The 20,374-nt window shown below is 36.1% G+C and overlaps 1 protein-coding gene across 1 annotated transcript in view; it reads left to right on the forward strand.

Annotated features, from left to right (window-relative positions):
• Window positions 1-20,374, forward strand: part of DNM2 (dynamin 2) — a 1,995,561-nt gene that overhangs the window by 1,894,812 nt on the left and 80,375 nt on the right. The window contains exon 21 of the mRNA XM_044082335.1: window positions 16,381-16,623. Coding sequence (XP_043938270.1) covers window positions 16,381-16,623 — 243 coding nt within the window. The remainder of the gene's footprint in view (window positions 1-16,380; window positions 16,624-20,374) is intronic.

The following is a 20,374-nucleotide window of genomic DNA, read 5'->3' on the forward strand; positions in this document are numbered from 1 at the left end:
GAATACAGGAGATTGTTGTCACATGTAGTACACAACCAGTACTTGCCAGAAATTCCTGCAGCCCCCTCAGTGTTGCTGTAGGTCTCGGCAGCCTCCCTAACTAGTTTTCATCTGGTCTTTTAATCAATTTTGGAGTGGCCTCCTGTTCTTTGCAACGTCACTGTTGTCCCATATTTTTTTTCCACTTTTTGATGACTGTCTTCACTGTGTTCCATGGTATATCCAATGCTGTGGAATTTTTTTTACCCTTCTCCTGACTGATATCTTTCAACAATGAGATCCCTTTGATGCTTTGTAAGCTGTCTGCGAACCATGGCTTTTGCTGTAGCAGGCAACTGAGTAAATGTTAGGAAAATCTTACTAGGACAGCTGAACTTTATTTGGGATTAATCAGAGTCTCTTTAATTGATGGCAGGTGTGTACCCAGGAATGGCCTTAGGTCAACTGGTGGCCTAGGCAAAAGGTCTCCACTGCGCCCCCCACCACACCACCCAGTGCCCCCATCCTGGTCTACCTACACCAAATAAATAGTGGAAAAGCACCCCTGCTACAGCGGCATCCTAGGCAGCCGCCTAGTTGGCCTATGCCTAAGGCCCGGCTATGTGTGTACCCAAGAAGACTGAATGCTGTAATTAAAGCAAAAGGTGCTTCAGCAAAGTATTAGTTTAAGGGTGTGCACACTTATGCAACCAGCTTATTGTAAGTTTTTTATTTTTTATATTTTTCCCCTAACAGATTTGTTTTTCAATTGAATTGTACAGGTTATAGGTCACATTAACGATGGGAAAAGTTTTGAAATGATTTATTGTGGTCTCATTTTTTTATATCACAAAACCTGGCATTTTAATAGGGGTGTGTACACTTTTTATATCCACTGTACATAGAACAAAAGACATCAGAAAACCTGACCAGTTTATTTTATTTACATAAGTCAAATTGGGAAAACCAGCTGCCAATGTAACTTTAGCCAGATGGCTTACTGACTTTATTTCATTTATTTATTTATTGCAAATTGGGTATGACTTTAACAAAACCATTATGGGCTCATCCAACTAGATCCATGGCAGCTTCCACAGTTTTCCAGTCTAGAGCATCTATGGATAATATATGTGCTGCAGCAACTTGGGCTACTCCCCATATCTTTATTACTCATTGCAAGTTGGATTTAATCTCCAGAGGTAGAGCATCATTTATCTCAATGGTGCTCAGGAATGCCTTCCTTGAGTCCACCCTGAATTAGCTGGGGACTCTGACCCATCAGTTGAGGATAGAATGAAAATTGACATAATCAGATAAAGATGTTATGTGCCCATCTGTGTTGTCCATTTTCATTCTTCCTCAACTCCTCTCCCACCAACCCCCATCCTTTAAAACTTCTGGAAGAATGAGTGGTTACAGGACATTTCTGTCCTTTATGTTAAGCTCCATATATAGCCCCTCCTTTTCTGAATATGAGTATGCCTTTCTACTAAGCCAGCAGACAAGATCTGAGGTGATTGAAGTTGGTGCATTGTGGTTAAGGGAGAAGCTTGAGAGTTCTTGGTTGCCACAAGCTTTAGTAATGGCCGAGTTGGATCCGAGGGATTGGATCTGAACCCATAATTTGAGGAAGAATGAAAATGGATAGTACAGATGGAACATTATGGTAAGTACATAATTTATTTATAATACAAAAACAGAGAAATTTGAAGCTCTGTTATATGCATATGGATAGCAAGATACAAACCAATTAAAATGTTTTTAGTCCCTTTGGTTTTATACACAGGTCAGGCATATTTTTATCAACCAGAGGGGAAATTGTGGATAGCAATTAACAAAAAGCTGAAGGATTTTATCTGGGAGGGGAAGACAGCAAGAGTCAAGTGGGATAAGTTGATTCTTCCAGTTGAGCAAGGAGGTTTGGGATTGCCTGATTTGAAGGGGAATTTCAGAGCAACATGTTAATGCCGCTTCTATACATAGCACAAGCCGAAACCTCTAATTCAAAGTGGAAAAGGATGTTGATGAAATGGGAAGCTCAAGAAACAAGGAGAGATTGGGATTTTGGGTGCAGATCCTTAAAGAGAAAAAAACATACAAAATATTATCTTTATAAAGTAGCAGAAAGTATTCTAAGAACTAAGCCAACACAGGAATAAAGAAAGGCGATTCTGCCAATAGGGATAATTACAATTAGGGTTACAGACAATAGGTAGGCAAGAGGGGGCTGGAATTTATTGGAGAAAACTGGCAAAAATACCTAAGTATTGGGAGCAAATAATTAAGAGAGGGAAAGATAACAGAATGGGAAGAGGTCAATCATTTATTTGGACTGCAGGCTGGAGATTGCTTTTCGTGTCCAGGATGGATATCAGAGTATAGCGAAAGAGAAAGAAATGGGGGGTACTAAGCAAAAGAACAGCACTGGTACAGTTTTAGTAGAATGTAGAGCAGAAGCTGTTGTTGAAAAAGGAGTAGAAGATATTGCATGATAACTATTAGAATCAATGAGAGATGGTTAGAAAGGATTTGGAAGGGAAATTGGATAAGCAATTCACAAAGAACCAATGGGGGATATATGTATGTCTCCCAAATATGTAGCAAAGTCTAGAAGATTTAGGATCTTTGCTTGGAAGTGTTTACATGGGTATTTTTATACCTCAAGTAGACTCCAGAGATTTTTTTTTCCTCACGTAGATAGCAAATGTTGGAGGTGTGATGAGGAATAAAGGGGTAATTGGGACATATTTTCTAGGAGTGTAATAACTTGGCAGACTTTATGCTCTGTCAGAGATACTGGATGAGCAAATTGGTGTAATTAAGGAAATTATTTTTTTTTTAGCTACGATACAGAACTGGAATTGCCTAGACATAGTAAGGCCTTGGTGAGTCTAATTTTGGTGGCTGCTAAAAAAGCAGTTTGCTAGAAAATGGAAATTAGAGTCTAAACCAACTTTACTAGAAGTAGTAAATATAGTAACGCAGATGAAACAAGTGGAACTGGGATCTTTAGAAAAGGGTAGGAGCAAATTACATAGAAAAAAGAGAATTGTGGGAAAATACATGCAGAGGAGGAACAAGGTGTAAAAGTAGGCAGTATTTTAATGAGCTTATGTAATGTTTGACAAAGACTGGATAGATTATAATTGTACAATGTTTGCAACTAAAATTATGTCAGTATGGTTTGTGATGTATAATAAAATTGTCATTATGGTATGTTTTCATTTATATCATGTATGATTGCCTATGTCATAAGTGATAATTTAATAAAGATGTTTCTTGTTTAAAAAATGATAGGTTTGATGAATGCCAAGTAGAGTGCAACAATGACTTCCTTGGACTCGGATGCCATACCTTTGTTTATAAGTTGCACAACATAAAATGATTTCCTCACTACTGTAGACACATGATGGTTAAAGGCTAGATTACTGTCAGTGAATGTCCCCAAGTCCCTGACTACTGGGTCAACTGTTAAGGTGCGTTGTCAATATGATAGTTACCAGAGGTGGATGGACTTCCTAAAGGATACTATTATGCATTTCTTGGTATTTAGTTTTAGTCCATGGCTCTGACAGCAGTTATTGGTTTTTGTCAGCCCTTCTTGGAGAACATTTGTTCTGGTGGGGGATTCAATGACACCTCCTAATTTGCAATTATCTGCAAATTTAGTCAGCAAGAGGCCATTGACATTGGCATTGACTTCAGAGAAGTAAATGCGAAAAAGGAGTGGTCCCAGGACCAATCTCTGAGGGACTTTGTGACTGACCTCTTTGTAGACATGGACTTCCCCAGTTTTAACTTCCTGGGGCCTGCCTGTGAGACAGCTGACTGTCCACCGGGTAACATAAAGGTTTGCACCTAACCTCTTGAGTTTGTCAACAGTGCCTGAGTGGGGGTAGTGTGTGAAATGCATTGGCCAGATGAAGTTAGGCAGTGTGAACTATTTTTCACCCATCCATTGCTTTGGTGACCTTCTCAAAGAAGTCCACCAGGTTGAGTAGGTATGTCTGCTCTTCACGAAACCAAATTGGTTTGAGTCCAGTATCTGGATGTTTCCTGTGTCATTATTGATCGTTTCCATGATGATTCTTTCCATGGGTTTGAATATGAAACTAGTGAGACTTATGGGTCTGTAGTTTCCAGGGCCCTGCAAAGGGGCAACTGTTACTTTTCTCCATTCATGAGGCATGAAGATGAAGCCTGTTTAGAGGCTACAGTTAAATAGCAATTCCAGAAGGCCTGATAGGTCATGTTTCATGCTATTTAGAAGGCATCCTGGGATATTGTCAGGGCCCATTGATACAGTGTTCTTGGTCCCCTATCTTCTGTATCTTGTAATACTGCTACAGTTTCTTGTTTAACTACATGTCTTTGGGGCACAGGGTCCAAAAACCCTTAAAATAGCAGAATTGTGTGTAATCTTTTCAAATGAAGTGCCGGTATCAATCGACCAGAAATTTCTACATCTGTGGTTATGCTGCCGTGTGTATAGCCCCATTGCCTTTTAGTTTGAGCTAATATATACTTATATCCCTTGTCTGGAGCCCTAACAACGTAAATGAGAGGTTACACTGCAAGGCCCTGCAAATTTCCCCATTTATTTTGTCCTTCCATTGCTTAAACTTTCCTGTACTTGTTAATCTGTCAGAATGTCAGTGTGACCCACCCAACAGCATTGCCCCATTAAACATAGAACTAATTGTTTTAACTTTATTATTAGTCTTTTAAGTAAAAAGTAAAAAAAAAAAAAGTCATGATCAGCACCAATGTTTCTCTAACATTAGCAGAGAGTGCACAACATGCAAGCCATTTTGTTTCCCATTTATGGACAGCTTTTAGTAGCACTGGAGCTATTCCAGTCAGATTGGGCTGTGTCAGTACCTATTACCAGCATTCTCTCTGATATTCAGTGCCAAGTTCTTATTCCATCTGGCCGTGCTCCTCTCTACTAATGCTTGTGAGTCTTGATAATCAAAAGTCAACGTTACATTGCCTGCTTGTGTGTTCATGAGTAGCCTTAGTCTATTTCTGATACTCCGTTTGTCACTCATTCTTCCAGGGGGATGATTCTTGTTGCTCTTCATCTTGACTTCGTGCATCATGAGTAATATGACCATCAGCTAAACTAATCCCATATTCTCCTTGTATTCTTAATGCATGTTCTCAGATCATAACTGCTTATATCTTTTCTATTTCAGCACTCACTTCAACTACTTCAGTGAAAGTTCTAATCCTTTTGCCAAAAATATCCAAAGTACAGCAGGGTAAAGTAATTTGAACTGCAAGTCCAGGACTTTGCAAGTCTGAAAACATGGCAGAAAGTGCTTACCTCCTTTGCCATGTACTTTCTTATGAGTAATCTTGGTCTTCATAAACTGTGTTCTCTTCCACCAACAGGACTTTACCCTTTTTCCACAGTTCTGTCAACAGATGCTCCTTAAGCTGGAAAGTTTGTACTTTTATTAAGATTAGTCTATGGTACCGTATGGCCAACGACTGAGCCTGAAACACTCTTGTGTTCCTGATAAATCAGGAAATTGTCTGACAGAACACTTATGTAATTGTTCAATAATCCATTTCTTACAGTCTTTTCCTTCACTTCCTTCTGGAATATTTATAAACCTCAACTTCTGTCTCTGTCTTCCATCAGTCAAGACTTCTCTTTCGTCGACTCCTGCATTGCTGCCATCTCGGCCAACTTCATGTAGTGATCACCTTCCTTTTTCTTTAAAGCGTCTATCTCATTGGAGTGAAGGAATAACTTATCCTCCATTTCTTCCAGCCTTTGGTTAATTTATGTATTTGTTCAGTGACCCACTCATCCTTAAAATTTCCTCATACATTTTGTATATTTTACTGTGCAAGTCTGCCATGACAGCAGTTTCATCCAGGCCCGAGTCTGCTATTAGTTTTTTGTGTTTCTCATATCCACAGTGTGTGACATGGAAATGTGTTCTTTATTTTTAGAGTTTTTTTTAAATTTTCCCATGATTTTCTGCTTGACTCTTGCATTTAACTCATCTGGACACTTCCCCTTTAAATCCAAACACAGCAAAAGCTATTTATTTTGGTGCAACTCTTATTTATAAATTATTTCAGGCTGGGTGGTAGGAATTCATGCCTGATCAGATTAACACCATACTGGAAGCCATATCATAGTAGATCTTGGCTCAGATACCTATTTCTATTAGGAAAAGAACAAAAGGCACCCAGCAGAACTGGGATGTACGCATACTTTGGATATTGCTACATTCATAGTAGCCATAAGAAGGAAAGGGACCTTTGGTGTTAATTTATAGGTTCACAGATTAATACTAGGCTAACTGCCCTTGTGGGCCATTTCAGGTGTAGCCAGTTATCCCATGCAAGAATCAACCCCCGCACCTTGTGTCTGTAAGGTAAACACCTTAACCATTTATGCCAACCTCCCACACCCTTTAAAGATGCACAGAGCTTCATTGTTTTGTTTTAAGTCTTTCAGCTTGCACAGATGCTGTATTTGCATTGCTGGTTCAGATTTATTCTGGGTGTCTGGGTAGTTTTAAAGCTCAGAAAACTTGGAATTCTCACTTGAGAGGGCTAGATATGAACTTGTTGAAATTAACAGTAGTCTACAAAGCCCTTCAGCTTTTCTGTTCTGTGCTGCTATGTTTATGTTGCCAGTTTGCACAGACCATATCATAGTGATGGATTACTTGAACAGTTAGTGGTGCACCAAATTGACATTTATTGCCAAAGAGATCACATCCCTTTGGAAAAGTGAAATAGATTAGAAGTTGTCTGTTTTGGTCAATTGTATACAAAGATTTTCCAAGAATATTTCAAACTGTCTAGGAGCTGGAGTATGAATTGAATCTACTTTTAAGATATAGTACCATATCTTTTCTCAGTTTGGGCAACTGCAGTGATAAAACTGTCTGCATCATTTCACAATGCAGAATTAATAAACTTTCTGCTTTGTAAAGCCTAATCCCAAAACGTATTGCTTTGATGACTGTCCCCTTTGAGCAAAGGAAGTCTGACTCCTTTTCTTCCTCAACGTACTCAGAAACCAATTGTTGAGGTCTAATGGGATTGTCACGTTATGATTTATGTGACTGCATACTGTCAGCACCAGGTTTGGTTTATCTTGTCCCAACATTTGCCCCAAGTTTCCTAGTAGTCATGTACCGTGGACACAGATTTTTTTTCTCCCCAGGTGCTTTTTACCCCTTTGTCTGCTAGACTGGAGACTTCTCATTTTGTAGTTGTGGGGATCACCTTGGATCCCACTAGGTACAGAGCCATCCAAAGGAGCCAATGTTTAGCCAGCCAGGAGAGTTGATTGTGTCTTGCTGGCATACTAGCTTTGATGAAATTGTCATGCTTAGCCTTACCAATCCCCTGGACATGGGATGTGCACCAACATTACTACTGAAGCCACTGTGCCTTCACTTTTCCCAAATGCATGCTCCTGTGTACTTGCTCACTGAAAACCACCACCCTTCAGTAGTTTGATGCACTGCATGCCTGCCACAATGTTGCATACCATGCCTCTTTCTGTAAAGGATCATTACAGAACTCAGCTGGCTGCAATCCCCCTTCCCTAGATGGATATAGTCATCCTTCCTGCCATTTGATTCCGGTGCTAAAGCTGCTAATTGAACATGGATTGCCTAGGCCATTGTCAGTCATTTCTCGCTCTACACTACCACCAGAACTGGCTTTGGAGATTGATCTTTTCTTTCCAGTAATAGTTTCCTTCTCCAGATCGAATTGTAGAACTTTATGCTCAACTTTTAAGTGTTCCTGGGTTTGACGTTTCTAATCAGATCTCAGTAGAGATGCTTTTGGTGTATTCTATTATAACGTAATTTGGTAAAAAAATATTTGCAGTTCATGCAGAAAGTAAAATTCTTGATCCCTTTTGTGTTTCTTACCATAGTACTTAAATACTGGATTCTGTTTCAGAAACTTGTATACAGTTTTCCACTGTGAGGGTTCACTTGTCGAGTACTTTGACCTTTCATGTGGTTTTACTGCTCAAGAAGTAATGTAATTCCAGAAGTTTCCAATCAAATCTCAGTAGAGATGCTTTTGGCTGTAGTCTATTATAATAACATCATTTGGGAAATGGAAAATATTTGCAGTTTGGGCAGAAAGTAAAATTCTTGATCCTTTTTGTGTTCCTTACATAGTACATAAATACTGGATTCTGTTTTAGAAACATGCATATAGTTTTCCACTATCAGGGTCCAATTGTGTCAGCTACTTTGACCTTTCATGTGGCTTTATTTCTCAAGAATTGATGTAATTCCAGCATTCCTGCTGGTTTTAGTAACATCAAGCCTGCAGCTCCTACACAGAGCTTGCTTTGGAAAAATGAACACTTGGGTCTTCTGAATCTTTGAGATTTTGTATTTTTTCTTTTTTCTTTTTTTTTTTTAAACAGCTTTATTGAAAACATTAATATAATGAACAGATATTTTGAAAAAAAATTGAATAAGTTGAATTTTTAAAGTACAATATTTAAAAAGAAAATATTAATACAATATCTATAATAGCTCAGAAAACTATATACAATGATGTTCACTGTATATCAAACAACAAGATCAATTAATTTTGGCAGAAGAAAAATAAAAATAAAGAACAAAAGATAAAAAAAAAGATTACTGCATTAATCATTTATCCATTTCTTTAACTAATAATTCATGTATATTTTCCCATTTGTAATATAATTTTGTATTCCTTGTAGATGTAGATTTGATAGTTAACATTTCACGGTGGTGCAGCGGTTAGCATTGCTGCCTCACAGCAAGAGGTTCTCCAGTTCGATCCTCGGCTGGGGTACCTTCTGTGCGGAGTCTGCATGTCCTCCCTGTGGTTGCGTGGGTTTCCTCCGGGTGCTCCGGTTTCCTCCCACATCCCAAAGACATGCTGTAGGTGGATTGGACACTCTAAATTGGCCCTAGGTGTGAGTGTGTGCCTTCTGTGGAAGGTTGGGCGCTGGGCTGGCAACTCGACACTGTAAAACTCCACTGCCAATCATGAGCGGACAGGTGATCCGCTGTGGTGACCCCTAACTGGGAAAAGACGAAAGAAGAAGAAGAAGTTAACATTTCTAACTTAGATATTTCCAAGAGAAGACCTTTAAACTCTTTAAATGAGGGAACTGATGAGGAATTCCAGTTTCTTGTAATTGTTTTCCTGGCAATGGACAGTATAGACCAGAGCAAAGAATATTTGTTTTTGTTTATACAGTCTGGAACAGGTGTATTGAATAATACAAGTGATTTTGTAAGCATGAAATTGTCTGTAAAAATTGCCTGTAAAAAAGTGTTAACTTCTTCCCAAAATTACTTTAATAGTACACAGTCATAAAATATATGATTCCAATCAGTGTTGGTTACTGCATTACATCTCCAGCAAACAATATCTTGTTTAGTTATCTTACTCATTTTCTTAGGTGTGATGAAAGATTTATGTAGAAATCTCCACGTGAAGATTCTCCATTTAATGGAGGAAGTGGTTTTACTGGCTGACTGAAGGAAATTAACTTTGTTTTTTACTGAGGGAACAAAACTATTGTTTACAGAAAATGAATTCCAGTAGTTATCTGAATATATATCTAGATCTTGTTTAATTGCTCTATAAATATATGATGTACTATTTTAACTGATAAAGTATTATAAGTATATAAAATCAAATATTGAATAAGTTTGGGTATTGAATTCTTAGCATTTGAGGGGATTAAAATTAGCTTATCTAGAATATATTTTCTAAACTCTTGCAAATCTTAACAAAGTAAAGTGTTAAGGTTATATTCATCTCTGTTGTGTCTTTCGGCTTTTCCCGGTTAGGGATCGCCACAGCGGAACTCCAGTCCGCTAATGATTGGCAGTAGATTTTTATGTGCCGAGTTGCCAGCCCTGATGCACAACCTTCAACGAAGGTACGCCCATTCACGCATGTCTCCAGACAGAAGACGCTCTAGTTGAGAGTCGAACGGGACAACGTCTTACTGTGAGGTGACAACGCTACCGCAGCACCAGCACGCATTAATAGATTTTGTCTTATTTTTATTTAGCATTTGATGCCAAAACATTAATTGATTTTGTATACATAGCAACATTTTAGAATGATCTGCAGAGAGAATTATCCCTTGTGTATAGGTAATAGGAAAAATGAGGAACAACCAATTCTCAAAAATTCTAAATCTAAATGCATCGTTTTTAAAGGCCTTTAGAATTAAAGCTACATAAGTAGATTTAAACATTTGAGTGGAATAATTTTAAAAGTACTCTCTCAAATTCCATATAAATTAATTATTTATTAACTGTGATAGATGATTATTATCTTTATTTTTTGGTATTTTGGGATAAATTTAACATAATTTCTTTCCATTTTGCTGAATACTCTCCATCTATAAGATAAACAATTGTTTTAATAACTGATGAATTGAATACAGTTCTAGATTTGGAAAGATATACCTCCATTTTCTCAGCTATACATATTATAGGACAATGCAATTCTAGGCTTTATCAGATGCCACAAAAAGTTTTTAATCAGTGTGTTAATTTTTTAATATAAGAGCATGTAGGGGGAATAGAAAGATTGTATTATGTATAAGATGTTTGGAAGCAAGATCATCTTTATAATGGAAAGTTTTTCAGCCATTGTAAATAGACTCATGCTCCACTTGCTTATTAGAGTCCCTATGGTTATTATACCTTTATTATAATTTAGATGTAACATGTCTTTAATATTAGTGCTATAATTATACATATATATGTTATTTGTTGAGACTGAGGTATATATTTTTATATTGATCTTGTATATTATAACTTTTGGAACCAATTAGAAGTATTTGTGTTTGAGTTATTAAAGTTAAGACCAGAACTATTTTGAAATATATCCATATTTTAAACAATTCTTGTAAGGTGGGGTTAGTACAACCAAGAGTAATTAATACATCATCAGCAAACATTTGGATTTTTGATGTTTCATTAAGATTTAATATATAACCTTGTATATTATTGTTATCCCATATTAAGTTAGCCCAAGGTTCCATAATTAATGTAAATAAAATTGGAGATAAAGGGCGACCTTGTCTAGTTCCTTTTACAATGGGTATGTTCTGAGATATATTTGTACCTATTTTTATGTAGGCTTGACGTTCATTATATAATTGAATTATAAGGTTAATAAAGCTACTAGAAAAGTTTGTCCTCCAGTAAGATAAAAAGATAGTCCCAATTAACTGAGTTGAAGGCACAGTTAATATCTAAACTAACAAGAGTCAAATTATTCTTTAAGGCTTTTACTGATTCAATTAAAGTTATTGTTCTTTTGATATTATCATAAGAAGTTCTGTTAATTATAAAACCTGTTTGATCCATATCTACCAGGGATGGTAAAATATTTATGAGTCTATCAGCATAAATAGACATGAACATTTTATAGTCTGTTTTTAATAACGAGATGGGCCTATATGAAGCACATTTTTACAGGATTTTTATCAGAGTTTAGTATGGGAGAAATAAATGTATAGTTCCAAGAGGGAGGTATAATGTTAATATTTTGAGCTGTGTTGAATACTGTGTGTAGCAGAGTTAACACTTTGGTAGGCAAAACCTTGTAAATGATACCATCATTACCAGGAGCTTTATTTTGCTTAAGTTTAGTGATTTGATCTTTTACTTCTTTAAAAGATATTTGTTTATCTATTAATTTTATTTGTGTTTCTGATATTCTGTTCTTTATATTATTACTTATAAAAGATTGAATATCTTTTGTACTATTAATCGAGCCATTGGGTTGGTTTAATTTTAAAAAAAATCTCTAAACTCATTTAATATATTTGGTAAATCAGATAACATTTTTTTTTGTTGGAGAATAGATTTCTTTAATATGGTTAAGTTTATTTAATCTTTTAGTCTTGTTAGCTATAGTATATTCATAGATATAGGATTTATAGAAAAAGGTATAAGTTTATATTTTTCAAGATTTATAATGACTTTATGGTTTAAAATTTCCATATATTGTTTAAAGTATTTATTTCATTAATTTTTTCTTTCTTATCTGGGTTTTTGAAGCATCAAGTCTTAAAGCATCTAACATTGTATATCTTGATTTTTGTCCCACAAAATTCTTTTGTCCCACAAAATTCTTTTCTTTTTATACCAATCCATAATTTTACCATATAGGTAAGCTTTTAGAGCATCCCAAATGTATACTTCAGAAGTTCCCTGTGTACTATTAAGTTCAATAAAATTTTGTACTTCTGTAGTAAAGAAATCAAGAAAGTATTTCATTTTAATTATGTAGGCTGGTATCCTTTTAATTTCAACAGTAAATGTGGAGTTTAGTATTAAAATCAGATGTTATGGAATTATAGTCCAAAAGGGGGCATGAAATCACTTTTGAGTTTAATAAGAAATCAGTTAAGTTATTGGAAATTAATACCCTATCTATTCTTGAATATGAATTATGTCTATGTGAGTAAAATGTATAGAACAGTGACTTGGCATCTGCAAAGTTATTAATATCTTTCATCATGTATGAATCTGAAAATTCATTCAATAATTTAGCTATAGCTGGAATTTTCCTTTTACCATTGGTACTAGAGTCCTTTATGTCAGAAATACAATTAAAATCTCTAGCAAGAATAATACTACCCTTAGAAAACTGAACTATATGTTCTATATGTTGTCTTACTGTTGTAGGGCCAATGCCAGGAATCCAATACATATTTATTAATGTCAAAATTGTCTTGTTAAATTCTATAATAACTGAAGATAACATCCCTTTATTATCTTTGTGTCAATTATTTTAGGCATAGATGATGTATTTTTCTATAGTATGGCCACCCCTCTTTTTTTGTGTATGTTCTGAGCTAATCAAAAGTTTGTAAGATATGGATTCCAATTTTGTGATATCTTCAGTTAGTAGATGAGTTTCTTGGAGAAATATTAATTAAGAATTATGTAATTTAAGATATTTATTCAAAGATCTTCTTACTTAGATTATTTAATCCATTTATGTTTAATGATATACACTTTAATGATGTCATAAAACGTTAATGTTCTGAATATTTGTTGTTGAACAACTCACCTTTTTTCCCATATTTTATAAGTCAGTAGAAATTGACTATTAGGAATACAATTATAATTTACACATGAAACATATAAAACTTTTATCCAATGAAATATGTTTATATCAATTTCAATCTTGTAAGACTTGGTAAACATCATAATAACTATTAACAGAAACGTATAACATTTGCTAATAACATAATCTCTTTTAAACCCCCCTGGAGTTAAAAACTCCTAATTTCAATGAAATTTGTCACCCAACTTGACCATCAAGCTAGTAACAACACTCATCTCTTCTCCGTCTAAGTATATATGTTGTTGCATAATTTAACAATATAAAGTAGTTTATGTGATTAAAAAAAAAGTTATGAATTAAAATACACCCATTACAATTGTATGTACTTATTCAAGAAACAAATTAAAATATGTGAAATGTAACTGTTTCATTTTAACTTTTGTCAAATTGAATTCAAAATAGCATAAAGACCAGTCATATATTATACAAATAATATAAAAGTCATAAATAATTTATATACAATGAATTGTTATAATGATCAATATGTAGACTAATCCCGTCTCTTTATTTATTGTGCCAGTAACAAATACTATTTTCCCATCTCCATGTATCTGAAAACAAGAACATAGAAAATATTACATTATAGTTTCCTACTGCAATATAAGATTCCAGTAAAGCCGTCAGTATTTTATAGGATGGAATTTATTCCCTTTCTTTCCATTAAGACCTCTACTAATCTGAAACAGTTGTCATTTTTCTTTATGTTGAAATGCTTTCTTTAAATAAATATTACATCAAGTGGAAACATTTTAGAGCTTCAGACATTTTGATCTAAAGCACTTATTTTTACTGTAAAAAAGGGTTTTGCTTAGAATAAATTCTATTTTTCTGTCAAAATGGTGTCTGAGGTTACACTCATTGAGACCATTTGTCTAGCTGCTTACTTTCTTGCAAAATATAACCCTGAGGAAGATTTAGTCAGTATTATGAATATAAAAAGGGAAAATCAAGTTTTTCTTCCTGTATATAACTCCCTTCAGAAAGGCTAAAAGGAGACAAGAATATGGTGTTGGTGTTGAAATAGACTAGGAGTGGTTAGTCCATCCTGCCGAGGGTAAAGCCGTGACTGAACACCAACCAGTGCACATTTGATTAGTGGTTCAGGCAGTCAAGGAGTCAGACTAGGAACAGGAGTGATCAGTCAGAGCCTCCGGGTGCACTCCAATGGGGTTGGGTGTGGTGTTTGTTACACCATACTTGATACCCAACAGGAGGGAGGGCAACAGAATTAAAAAATAAAAAATAAATCTTTCTAGTCCCCACAGGATATTGGATGTAATGTTTTTCATTTTTGCCTCTTGCTGTCATTCATTCCTAGAGAAGGTGAGGACTGACTGGATCTTTGTGAATATGGGCACTTGATAGTGAAGTGTTATGCCTGCTTTGGGAAGAATCTTGTTAAAGCTCTTCCTTGCCACCTTTTTTGTGGGATATCCATCTAGGGATTTATTGAAGCTACAGCCTGAATAGCTGCTCAACTGTTTTAATAATGTAAAATCTGCCCTTCTGGTTGATTTGAAGTCAGGAATATATATTGTGGTAAGGGGTGATCCCCATGCTCTGGTATAGGTTTCCCAGCCATCCCTAACCCTATTCAAATGTAACCTTGACAATTGGAATGGGAATCAAAAACTCTGCCCCGGTCTCTGACAGAAACTGACAATAAATATTCCCTAACATACCCCAAACACACACACTCACACTCTAAACCTTTAGCAACTTCCTAATCAACAATACCCCTCCAAATAGATGCCCATGTTAAATGGGGACACAATTTGGTTGGGTTGTGCTGCTAGGCTTATAAAGGCCCTGGTGGTCATTAGTCTAGTATATACCTATGTCCCTATAATCAATATACCCGATCAAGAGCAGAGTAACTTTCATACAGCAAGTCATATGATTTTGTATAAGTTGTGCATTCCACCTCCCATGTGAGTGACATCACCTCTAGGTACTTTTCCCAAGCCCTGATAAGTTACGAGCCTGAAAAGGATATGTTAATTGTGTAGCAGCACATGCCATAGTGATAAATACTTGAAATTATATCAGTTCGCAGGATAGTGACCTTCCCTTAAAAAGTGTTTTTTTCTTGGTATTATTTATATGGCTGACGTTATCAGTAAGTACTACACAGATCTGTTCTTCCTTCTCCTGTTTCTTCCTTCTTCACAAGAAAGAACTGGAAGGATGACCTCCAACTTAATTCACAAAAGGTGAAACGAAACTGGAGATGGACCTGGACCTTGAGGAAACTGCCGTCAGAGTTTTGCAACAACTCCCCCTACTTGGAAGAGAATAGTGCTGCAAAAACTGCCCTGCTGGTTGATTTGATGTCAGGAATCTGAACTGTGATAAAGGTGCTGCATAACTATAGTCTTTCTTTTATGGCCTCTCCAATCAGGCCTTTAACTTTATCTATGTGTACTAAATACTAAAGCTTTACCTTCATGGGTTTGATATTTTGTATAAGTGGGAGAATTATTTTATGCCTGTCTATGTAACTGTGTGTGTGTGTACACAAACTGTTTATGAAAGTTATGTCTTTAGTCGGTTTTCCTTCATTAAGTCATGTACCCGTTGTCTGATGTGCATTGCATCGAAAGGACAACAGCACAAAACCGCAACGCTGACTCACACAGGTTCAAATGGCTATAATGCGAATGGATTATGCCGTTCAAACACATGGACAAATGTCCAAAATGTTTTTTCTGTCAAACCATTTTCGACATTTGTCCTCAAGTCTTCCATAATTCGTCCTGTCGAGTCGCACAAAAGCACAATCGCACATACCATGTCCGAACAAATTGAGGTAAACCGTCTTTAGTCTCATCATTGACAGGATTATGTTGAAGAGGCACTTTATGTATCCAACTTTATAGTAAACACAGTGATACTTACATGTAGTTTACATGTTGTCCTGCACATCTGAGGCTCAGTATTCTAAGAAGTAAGGACTAATGAAAAATATACTACTGGTGATCTAATTTCTGGTAGGTAACATTTCGTGTGATTTTTTAGATAGTATGTGGCTGTCTGAGTAACCCTGTAGTTTCCCCAGTTTCAAACACCATGAAACATTAAAACCTAAATTCAAAGTACTAAAATCTGTAATTGCAAGGGGATTGGGGAATTGAAACTAATAGTTTGATTATTAAAAGCAGTTGTGTTGTTTGTGTAGTAGGCCTTTGACTGACTCGAGCTTAAATATATATATATATATATATTTTTTTTTTTTTTTTTTTTTTTAACTAGTCCACCCTCCAACCGTAGACACAATCCTTCAGCACTGCCACCAAACCGACCACCAGCAGTGAGAGGAGCAACACCAGGGCCACCTTTAATTCCAACTCCTGCAACTGGTTTTGGAGTGCCTCCAATTCCTTCCAGACCTGGACCTCAGTTCCCTATTGCTAACAACGACCCTTTTGCAGCTCCACCTCAGATTCCCTCCCGTCCAGCCCGAATTCCACCCGGCATTCCTCCAGGTGTACCAAGGTAAGTTAATGCTATTTATTTTCTTTGTCTCCACATGCACAGTTAATAGTGGATGATTGTTTGGGGGTCTTCTGGCACTGAGCTGTGAGTGTAGTCACAATCTGCAAATAAATGCAAGAAACTGTTAATGTTTTTAGAATCCATTAAAATGCATTTAATAGATCTTTAAGGGATTCTGGTTTTCAGATTTGTTTGCTAGAAGAGTCAGTATGCATGCAGCACTTTGCCAAAGTATTGTAAATGCACACAATAAAGTGTACACAGAAGTAAGCAAGTTTTAGTGACACAACTGTTTTTGGCAACCATTGCAAATGCTGTCACCTACACAGTCTGAAACTGTGTGCATCGGTTTTATGGTATTTGGCACATTGGCCATGACCCAAAGGAAATCTTCTGATTTTGAATATTGGCCAGTGTTGCATTATCTCCACCCAGACACCAAAAATAAAAAAGGCAATAACAGCACCAGTATTTGTAGAAGGGACCTCACTGTTAACATATCTGAAAGATCCATGCACTTGCTGCAGTGAGATGCCAGTGTTTCATGTACAACTTCAGTATGAGAGTTGGGACTGTGTGGAGAGCCAGAGTATGTCTCAGCGTATACTTTCAAAAAGTGATTTAGTTATTTTTAAACATAAGATGTTATATAATTTATTTTAAAATGACCATATTTATCTTGGTTTATGGTTATGTATTTTGTTAAACATCAATTTTTCAGAATATATTTTTTCCAATAGTGAAATTGAATAAAAGAGTAAAAAGGACACACAGCCAATCCAACAACTAGAAAAAAACAAGAAAAACTTAGCCAAGCTAGAGTTTGTACTGTGATGCCTTGAAACTTCTTGTAAAAGAGGATTATGGGATATATGCAAATGCTCCCTTGAGGACACCAGGTGTTTCAACTATATGGCGGTTCTGAATGCCCATGACTTAGTTATTTTTAAGTTGATTAATGGACAAATTCAGGCCAATAAAGCCAAGCCCCACTAGCTGTGGACATGGATATTTCAGTCTTGTTATGACACCATCAGCACAGCATAAGTGGACTGTTTGGCTAACCTTTAGAAACACAGGGTTGTTGCACCCAGGTGTTGTCCCTAACCATTAAGGTGTCCCATCTATGCCTTAATTTTTCCAAATAGGGGAGGGCCCAAAACTGTGCCATGTGGTACACCACTGATACCTTTTTTGCTTTCAGAAGTGAGACCTGCGACTTTAACCACACCAGTTCTTTCAATCAACCAGTTAGCTATCCACAGGACAATATAAGGATTTATATTCAAGTTTAGAAGTTTTTCAGTAATTACTTAATGTGGAATAGTATCAAGAATCTTGACCAGGTCTAGGTATGGTGTATGCATTTCATAATCACTGTCCATTGCTTCATTTACTTTTTCAACAAAATTTATGAAGTTAGAGACACAGCCTTCCTTTGACAAAGCAAAATTGATAAAGATCCAGGGTTAAGATATTTTTAATGTCCAGGTTAATGAGATCTGAGACAATACACTCCATCCTTTTCCATACGAGGCTAATGAGACTAAAGATCTATAGTAGTGATCTTCCAAGATGGCTACACATTAACCAACAACTTAACTCTAGCTCTCCCAGTGTGAAAACAGAAACTCAACAGAGAAGGCCAGTAGACTTTTGTGTTTATGGGTAAATTTCAGTAACTGGCTAGTAGAGTGCATTGCCTGGATGCAATGAAAAAAGAAATATAGAGCACCTGGAAAAAAATCAGCTACAAAAAATGAGGAAGAAACACTGACTGGGGAAAGTTCTGCAGCTGTTCAGCAAAAAGCAGTGCAGCTTCCAGACATGACTTCCAGTAACCTACAGAAGATATAAGACAACTGCACACAGACCTGATTAAAATAAACAAAACACTGATGGGAGTATATTGAGACAAACAACAAAAATCTGGAAAAAAATGGAAGAAGCTTTAACCAAATATTCAGATGATGTGATAAAGCTGCAAAAAACAGAGGTTTATTTGAAGAAAAGGCTGGCTGAATATGAAACTGCTCAGGAAGCGATGTTTAAAAAAAAATAGAATTAGAGGACAGAGCACATAGGGAAAACCTGAGATTTTCAGTAATACCAGAGAAGCTGGAAGGAACAGACTGCATTAATTTTATGAAAGCACAGGTAAGCAACTGGACTGGTATTCTACAGCAGAAGTTGTTAGTTGAAAGGGCACATTGTGTGTGTGCTCCAAATCTGGCTATTAAAAATCAACCTAGATCTTTAATAGTAAAGATGCAGTCCTACCAGCAGGAGGAGTTGATTCTGACAAAATTGTGGCAAGACAAATACTAAAAGTGGGAGACAGCAGAGTGTTTGTGGAGAATGATTACTCATTGTTCACCAAGCAGAAGAGGAGTGAATTTGTTTTGCTTTTCAGCGAATGTCGAGACGCAGGTGTCAGATTCAAACTGCTGTATCCAGCTGTCTTCAATGTATTCTTCCCTGGAGGGACAAAATCAATTTTTGAAGAAGTACATGCTAAGGAGGAAATACAAAAGTTTGTCCAACAAAAAGTGAGCTGTGTAACAGAAGAGAGTAGTCTGCTTCTTGTTGTTTTCATAATAAAAACAGTAATATAATAATAATATAGTAATAAAAATAGTAACTTTGAAACCTTTTCCACTATTTTAGTAGAAAATGGAGAGAAGGAAGGGAGCTTGAGAGTTGACTAGAAGAATTGAGAGTACATTGGAAATGAAGCAGAGGCAGAATATGGGAGATGGAGATGAGCATTAATAAAACCAGTAACTCAGTGTGGGATTAGGATTATAATGCAGTTCTGTTTGTGAAATATGATAGAACAAGAAAATATGGAAATATTGGACTTTTTCAGAATTTGTTGGACTTGTGGAGACTCTAAAGTATACCCTACTTCATGTCATTAATGTTCAGAAAAATGCTTTAGCGAGGGGAGAAAGTTAATTATAAGTAAAGAAAACTTTTTTTCTTACCCATACACCACAAAACTAGTACTATTTTCTTTGCATGCTGTAAAGTAGTTTCCTCAGTTTTTTCACTTTTTTCTTCCTTCTCTCTTTCTTCTTGTTCAGTTTTAAGAAATGTAGGCAATGCAATCTTTAAATAAAACGTGGTTAAAAGAGCATGACAAAAGAAAAATAATGTGTTTTTCTCACTCTTACATGGGGAATGACTGGATTAAGGATCTTAGATTGGTTTAGTAACAAGTTTTAAGAGAAATCAGGTAAATGAAAAAGAATATTGAATATTATGAGGCTTTTTTTTCTAGCAAATGAATGTATGCTTAGTTGCAGTTCTGTATCTGGCCTGCATGTCTCCATGGAAACAATCTGATAAGAAATTGGTGGTCTGTTATTCATGTGTGCATCAAGGCAATCTGATAGAGAAATTGGCTGTGTAGTTTTCATGTCTCCACAAAGACAATCTGATAAAGAGAAATTGGTTACAGTCTGGTGGAGAGTGATTGCCTGGGAAAAAGAAAAAAGAAAATAGAAACTGGCTAGAAGAAAATGTTCTGTGAAAACATTCAGGGTTTTCCCAGCCAGGAGAGCTATAAAGGTAAGACAAAACCAGTTAGCACTTAGTAGAAACACAGACCGCACTATGTGTCTTAGTATGGATAACCTTTCAGGTTAACTCAAGTCTATGAGTGTGGTGTCAGTTTTGGACATCTGTCCCTGTTAGAAGGGTAAAACTTTAATACTTGAAGAGGTACATAGTTTTGTGTGTTTGTATT

The sequence above is a fragment of the Protopterus annectens genome, chromosome 9.part0, assembly GCF_019279795.1.
Source record: "Protopterus annectens isolate FY-2018-M chromosome 9.part0, PAN1.0, whole genome shotgun sequence".
Lineage (NCBI taxonomy): Eukaryota > Metazoa > Chordata > Ceratodontiformes > Protopteridae > Protopterus > Protopterus annectens.